The sequence below is a fragment of the Engystomops pustulosus genome, chromosome 7 (assembly GCF_040894005.1).
Source record: "Engystomops pustulosus chromosome 7, aEngPut4.maternal, whole genome shotgun sequence".
Taxonomy (NCBI): domain Eukaryota; kingdom Metazoa; phylum Chordata; class Amphibia; order Anura; family Leptodactylidae; genus Engystomops; species Engystomops pustulosus.
In genome coordinates, this window is record NC_092417.1 from 126,533,675 (window position 1) to 126,542,188 (window position 8,514).

The window sequence follows — 8,514 nt, forward strand, 5'->3', positions numbered from 1 at the left end:
CATGGTAGCCTCGGGTCTTCCGAAGACCCGAGGCTATTTCGTTTTAACCCCTACATTACAATGTGCTGATAGCACATTGTAATGAATGAGGAGGAAAATCCCCATATACTGCCATACTGTAGTATGGCAGTATATGATAGGATCGATCAGACAACCTAGGGTTAAAGTACCCTAGGGAGTCTGAAAAATAGTAAAAATAAAAATAAAAAAAAGTTAAAAAAAAAAAAAAAATTATAATAAAAAAACCTAAAATTTCAAATCACCTATTTCAAATTTACCTAGAACTGACATAAATATAAATAAACAGTAAAAAATCATAAACACATCAGGTATCGGCGCGTCCGAAAATGCCCGATCTATCAAAATATGATAAAGGTTTTTCAATACGTTTAACCCCGTAACGGAAAATAGCGCCCAAAGTCGAAAATGTCACTTTTTTGCCATTTTTGAAAAATATAAAAAAATCTATAAAAAGTGATCAAAAGGTCGTACAGTCCTAAAAATGATATCATTGAAAATATTATAAAATTTCGCAAAAAATGACACCACCCACAGCTCCGTACACCAAAGTATAAAAAAGTTATTAGCGCCAGAAGTTGGCAAAATCAAAAAAATAATTTTTGTACGTGTATGAAAACATTATAAAACCTATACAAAATAAAGTAGACATGTCATTTGGGGCGCTCAGTGATAGACGTAATATCCAAGCCCACATGAAAATGGCGCAAATGCGTTTTTTTCACCATTTTCATTGCATTTGGAATTTTTTTTCCGCTTCTGAGTACATGGCATGGAATATTTAATAAAATAAAAATTTAAGGTACAGTATGGTAACATTTACAGTAAAATGGACAATGGTAATGTTGTTGTTGTATGCCTTATGTTTATGAGCGACAGTTTTCCTGCTATATACCTGCATGTCATAAGAATTTAAATTATAAAAAGGACCATGTTAAAGTAGCGGGTCGTCTTATACGCCGGAATATACGGTATATAAATATATATTTTACTTTATTTATTTTACTTCCCCGTGCACTACCCTGCTAATTTATTTTCTTGGTTAGAAAAAAGAGGGGGAAAAAAAGAATTTTTAACTCTGAACCGAAGCTCCTAATGTTAACAACAAATTCTCCTTCCCAAGTGTCTTACAGTTTTTCATTCAATAATGTGGTCTTTAGCTGTATTACATCAATGAAAAATCGCTTCCAACAAGAGTAGGTCTCTCTTCAGAACATCTTTAGTGCGACTTCTCCTCCATTAGATCCACCATATAGCATAGTAGAGCACTGGAAGAAAATATGTGCACAAAATAGCGTAGTATGTTCTCACAATTCCAATTTTATTGATAAAAGTTATACTCACAAGAGCATTTTAAAATGTGCATAGAACAATATAAAAGCGGGACGCCACTTCACCCTGGATTTGGCCGTCCTCGGCTTCTTCCGGGGCATTTGCTGATGTCCAATTACAGTCCCTATTTAACTGCTTAATCTCAACACCCCATATACTCAATGCAAAAGCCAAATAATTGTTTGTGATAGGTTACAAACCATCATACCCAATAACATTGTTACATATTATTTATAAAAAATCCATAACTGCACAAGCATATATACATAAAACCCCCTCAGTTACGTGGGTTATTTCATTTATTTCACGTGTGTTCTTACAAGGAGGGTGAAGGAGGGCCAACTAGTCTCTAAACCCACCTTCTCAAACGTTTAAGTATAATCAACATTTATTGGAGAAAGGTTACAAAAATCAGTACAAACAGGAGATGGCTTCTCAAACGTTTAAGGATTACTCTTCCTTTTCATTATGTGCATGGTGGGTGTTCCCAATCACCCTATCGGGAGCGGTGGTGTCACACATATTTACACGTCAGACTTGTTGCACCAATGTATAAGCAGGCATTCCGACCAATCCTATCTAGCGCGGGCTATTCATATGATCCAATCAAATCTCTCCCAAGATTATACACCCCCTTCTTTGATTGACAGGTATTTTCCTTGGCACCCAATGGCGCAATATCAGTTCTCTATTAGGTAAACCAGACCACATTTTTGATCTTATCTCTCCACATCCGCATATCCCAGCCGCTACACATCATATCTCATTAACTTGTTTCATACCTTTCATGCTTTCATAGTTAAAGTATCTCCTGTATTGACTTGATTTCCTTTATAAATTTATGGTCATCATCGGACATACGGTGATAGAAGTAGAAATCCCATTGGTTAGTATATATATATATATATATATATATATATATATATATATATGCAACTGCAAACACATTTAAATTTTAAACCTCTATTCTACTGCCTATAATAACAAATTGTCATAGACCCATATTTGGGCCTCATATATTGTGCAAATAAATACATTTTTTACCAATATTCTCTAATTTAATAATTTAATAGTGGAATAGAGAAGCTAAATTTACATATTGTGGGAGATGCAAAGCTTGCAGTGAAACCAGACAAATGAGGAGGCAGATAAATGGAGATATTGAGCTGAATGGACAAAAAAATCACACTGAATGAAGAGATTAACTGTAATACCAGCAATGCTATATATACAGTATTAAACCAGACAAATGAGGAGGCAGATAAATGGAGATATTGAGCTGAAAGGACAAAAAAATCACACTGAAAGTAGAGATTAACTGTCATACCAGCAATGTTATATATATTTTGATATGTCCCTGTGGTCTAGGTTATGTGGACAGAACTGGGCGCAAGGTTAAAACTAGAATTGCAGAACACTGTCGTAACATCAGGAAGGGGATGATAAACCACAGCGTGTCCTCACATTTCAAAAAGCACCACCTCTCCAATCCAAATTTTTAATTTTTTTCTGTAATAGAAAAGATAAGGGCACATTGGCAGGGAACGAATTGATATCAAACTTAGTAAAAGGGAGGGATTCTGCATACATAAATTAGGCACTTTGACAAGGGAGATTGAACATTGATTTTGAACTAAAATGTTCTTTGAAAGATTGTTAAATTAGAGAATATTTGTAAAAATTGTATTTATCTGCACAATATCTGAGGCACAAATATGGGTCTATGACAATTTGTTATTATAGGCAGTAGAATAGAGGTTTAAAATTTAAACACAAAGAACACTAACGCGATAGAAGGGGTTAACTGTGATTTTTTTTTAGTTAAATTGCACACTTATATTTAGCATCATCCATTGATAGGAGAACAATAATAGGTAAATAATAGGGATTAGCATTCATTTTTGCAGGACACACGTGAAATTAATGAAATACCCCACGTCACTGAGAGGTTTTATGTATATATGTTTGTACAGTTATGGATTTTTAATAAATAATATATAACAATGTTATTGAGTATGATGGTTTATAACCTATCACAAACAATTATTTGGTGTTTGCATCGAGTATATAGGGTGTTGAGATTAAACATTAAAAAGATTAAAAAGGGACTGTAATTGTACATCAGCAAGAAGCCGAGGACGGGGAAATTCAGTGTCGGACGAGCGTGTGAAGTTGGCGTCCCGCTTTTATATTGTTTTACGCATATTTTAAAATGCTCTTGTTAGTATAACTTTTATCAATAAAATTGATATTGTGAGAACATACTACGCTATTTTGTGCACATATTTTCTTCCAGTGCTCTACTATGCTATATGGTGGATCTAATGGAGGAGACGTCGTCCTAAAGATGTTCTGAATAGTAACCTACTCTTGTTGGAAGCGATTTTTCATTGATGCAATACAGCTAAAGACCAGATTATTGAATGAAAATCTGTAAGACACTTGGGAAGGAGAATTCGTTGTAAACATTAGGAGCTCCGGTCAGAGTTAAAAATTGTTGTTTTTTTTTCTGTTTTCTAACCAAGAAAATAAACTAGCAGGGTGCAGTGCACGGAGAAGTAAAATAAATAAAGTAAAATATATATTTAATCACCTGGTGGTTCACTAGGTATTGTGATCATTTCAAGGCTTGTATGCCAGTTCTCTAATGAATGAGATATACATGGAATAAAAGATAGATATATTCTTGTTACATACAGGTCTGCTCTATAAAGGTGTCTTTTTCACACTTAGTCTCATGTACATTTAATTTCTGGATTTATGATTATGCAGATGGTTTGCATTTCTGAAATTGCAGGCATTGGGATTCTAGGGACATTTTTATTTTGTAATGTTGTTGCTTGTTTTTGAAATTGAGTTCATGCTTTTAAGATTGATCTTAACCCCTTTACGCACCAGGACGTACTATTACAACCTTGTGCTGCGGGGTGTGTATAGAGAGAACTCACAGCAAGTGTCAGCTGTATGATACAGCTGACACCTGCCTGTTACTTTAATGGTTGGTGCTGGAACCGATCGCCGAAGTTAACCTGTTAAGTGCTGCGGTCGAACCCATCCTTGACACCTAACTTGCCTTGCAATTGGCACCGCCATCTCAGGGGGTGGCGATTGGTTATTATGGGAGCCTACAGTCTCATAGAGTGTGTAATGTTATCTAATAGCCTGCAGATTTGGTGTATACTGCAGTACAGACCCTGAAGGATTAAAGTACCCTAGAGGGTCTGAAAGAATAGATTAAAACATTTTTTAGAAATGTAAAAGCTTTAATCACTTTATCGCCATTTTTCCATCCATAAATGTATAAATGGAAAAAAAGTGATTGAACCGTCATATAGGTCCCAAATCAATATTAATTAAACCGCCAGTACATACAGCAAAATACTTTACACAGGTCTGTACATCAAAGTGTGAAAAAGTTAATGGCCTCAGAATTTGGCAAAATGTGGGGGGGTTTTGTCGATTTGAATTTTTCTGGAAAGGGCTGAATCCTGAAGGGGTTAAATGTTTTGTTGATACAATGTTTTGCTTACATTGTAGATAAATATTAATTTTCTCATTTTCTTTATTTTTAGCTACTTAGAAGAAGCAGTAGTGCAACTTGATAACAGCGACCCTGTGACAAGAGATCACATGGGAAGCATTATCAATCAAGTTCGGCAAAAGCTGTTTCAATTCTTGCAAGTGGAGCCTCAAACCTCCTTACAAAAGCCAGCAAGACGACTGATGATTATGCTTCAGGGGCTTGTCACTTCTGGTAATTAGATGAATGTAAATAATATACAGGCTTCTAAAAAACTGAGAGGTGCTATTGTTTTTTCTTTATTTTACCCCTTCTCATATACACTATGCGTTTTTATAACTTGTGGATACAATTGGGGGTTTTCTTGTGATAAAAATGTGATGTTGTAAAAATGAAAGGCCACATAAGTCTTATTCATTTAATGGTGGAATATCTTTACTGTCTGATTTTTAGAAGGTTTTCTGTATTCATTTCTTATATTGTAAAATTGCAATAAAGCATATTTACATATTTGTGGTTTAAGATTATGTGGAATATGAATCTAATAAATTTCTTTTTTTTGCACCAGAACATTCTTTACCATAACATATCTTTACTATTATCAACTTATCAAGTTTCAACTTTATACACTTAGTATTGAAATAAATCATACATTTTATAGGTTTGTTTCATGAAATGTTTTTTTTATTTTATTTTTTAATTTATTTTATTTATTTATTTTATTTAGTTTATTTCAGTTACTAGCGTATATACTACCGTATAAGCCGAGTTTGTCAGCACAAAAAATGTGCTGAAATACGTCCCCTCGGCTTATACACGAGTCAATGCACAAGTAAAAAATACTTTAAAAATAATAAACTTATATACTCACCCTCCGGTGGCCCCGATGTGCAGCGCTGCTCCCCCGATGTCCGCGCAGCTTGTCTTCTTGCTTCCGCGCCCGTCTTCTGCTGGGCGACGCCATGTTTTTCCCCCGGGTGGCGCCTAGTATGAGGTCAGCAGCGGCTCGTCATACTATGCACCTGTCGGCCGGGGAGAGCAATGGCGGCACCCAGCAGAAGAAAGAAGACGGGTGCGGAAGCAAGAAGACGAGCCGCGCGGACATGGGAGGAGCAGCACTGCACATCGGGGCCACCGGAGGGTGAGTATATAAGTTTATTTATTTTTTTAATGCTGGCCAGGCTGTATACTACTGGGGGCAGGCTGGGCTGTGCTGTATACTATTGGGGGCAGGCTGGACAGTGCTGTATACTACTTGGGGCAGGCTGTATACTACTTGGGGCAGGCTGTATACTACTGGGGGCAGGCTGTATACTACTGGGGGCAAGCTGGGCAGGCTGTATACTACAGGATACACCTAAATATAATGGGAATGGTTGGTGATATCAGGGCCGGCTCCAGGCTTTAGTGGGCCCCTGGGCGACAGAGCTCTAGTGGGCCCCTTTATGGGCCGCCCTCCAGTAGTCACATTGCACCCCCCCCCCTCCTCCGCGTGGACACACTACCCCCCCATCCCCGTGTACACATCCCCCCTCCTGTATACACACTGCCCCTCCTCCCCCTGTATACGCACTGCCACCCCTCCCCCTGTATACGCACTGCCACCCCTCCCCCTGTATACACACTGCCACCCCTACCCCTGTATACACAGTGCCCCCCCTCCTCCTGTATACACAGTGCCCCCCTCCTCCTGTATACACAGTGCCCCTCCCTACTCCTCCTGTATACACACTGCCCCCTCCTCCTCCTGTATACACACTGCCCCCTCCTCCTCCTGTATACACACTGCCCCCCCTCCTCCTCCTGTATACACACTGCCCCCCCTCCTCCTCCTGTATACACACTGCCACCCCTCCTCCTGTATACACAGTGCCCCCCTCCTCCTGTATACACAGTGCCCCCCTCCTCCTGTATACACACTGCCCCCTCCTCCTCCTGTATACACATTGCCACCCCTTCCTCTGTATACACAGTGCCCCCCTCCTCCTGTATACACACTGCCCCCCCCTCCTCCTGTATACACACTGCCCCCTCCTCCTCCTCCTCCTGTATACACACTGCCCCCCCTCCTCCTGTATACACTCTGCCCCCCCCCCTCTTCCTGTATATTCCCTGGCCCCTGTAAGTCTCCCCCTCACCTCACTGATGCAGCTCTCTCTGTGTGGTCACTGCTTTCCCCGGCAGGTCATGTTACCATGACCTCATCACCGGTCCTTCAACCTCTCATGCTGCAGCTCCTGCCGGGGAAAGCAGTGACTGCACATGTTCTCATCGCGATCTGTGTCCGGAGGACACAGATCGCGATGAGAGAGGGAAGGAACCTCCCGGGCAGCGGGGCAGATGTCCTGCTGACCCGGGGAGATCCGGGGACCCGAGTGGGCCCCTCCAGTACCCCGGGGCCCCGGCACTTGCCCGGGTTAGCCGGGTGCTGGCGCCGGGCCTGGGTGATATCAACTTCATTTTTGTGGCACATTAGTATAAAGGAGGGGAAAAACTCTTAAAGGTGGGTGTTGACTAGGGTGGCCATTTTGGATCCAACTTATTTTTTTTTTCCAATGGAAAGGGGGTCATGTAACACATCAAACTTATTAAAAATTTCATAAGAAAAACAATGGTGTGCTTGGTCGCTTAAGAGTTGTCTTAATCCTCAATCAAACATCTTGCAAAGCTTTCATACACTATCTAGGCTAGCTGACATTTGAGGAAGTGTTTTAGTTATCCCCTAGATGACTGACTGACACAGGCTCACACCAGCACTGTTTTGGTTGCATGCGAGCAGCTTGGATGCCCGAGCTTTAAATATTAAGGCAGGCCCATAAGGGGCATGGCCATGTGCCGAGCCACTAATTGCCATCCTTTCCAGGCTGTATACCGCCCATGGCGGGAGGAGGATTGAATCCATAGCAGTCTATCACACCCTTTCTACTGTACTGTAGTTTACATTACTTGTGGGAATTAATACGTAAAGCGGAGCCTCTCTGGTCTACAAGAGAATGCTAGCTAATTCAACAGAGGTATCTTTTTCCTTCAACATACTTTTATCATTTGTACCAACACAATATCAGTAGTTCTTACTATAGCTAAGCATAGGATCAATGTAGAAACACCTAATGAATCCTATATAATGAACCTGTGTATTGAACATAATTACACACGATGCTATATTATACATTTAGTCCTCTGTGGTGCATATATACACCTTGAAAAAGGTGGATCCACCGAAACGTCACATTCTTGAAATAAAGATCACCCTGAATTAATTCACAAACTGGAGTGCTGCTTTATCATTGGATCCTTTGCCACGGATATACAGATTTTGCACCCAGGCAATTAGGTTGTGCTGCCTTGGACTTCCTTTTTCTATATACAGGCATTCCCCGGGTTAAGTACAAGATAGGGTTTGTTCTTAAGTTGAATTTGTATGTAAGTCGAAACTATATATTTTATAATAGTAGATCCAGACAAAAAAAAATTTGTCCCCAGTGATAATTGGAGTTTAAACATTTTTTGCTGTAATGGGACCAAGGATATCAATAAAGCTTCATTACAGACACCTTACAGCTGATCATTGCAGCCTGGGACTATAGTAAAGCATTCAGAAAGCTTCACCAGAGGTCAGAGGGGTCTGTCTGTAACACTGGGTT

General features: G+C 39.8%; 1 protein-coding gene across 1 annotated transcript in view; it reads left to right on the plus strand.

Moving 5' to 3' along the window:
- The window catches only part of EDC4 (enhancer of mRNA decapping 4), a 688,366-nt gene extending 682,985 nt beyond the window's left edge, over positions 1–5,381 (plus strand). The window contains exon 28 of the mRNA XM_072117764.1: positions 4,923–5,381. Coding sequence (XP_071973865.1) covers positions 4,923–5,112 — 190 coding nt within the window. The 3' untranslated portion in view covers positions 5,113–5,381. The remainder of the gene's footprint in view (positions 1–4,922) is intronic.
- The last annotated feature ends 3,133 nt before the right edge of the window (positions 5,382–8,514 follow it).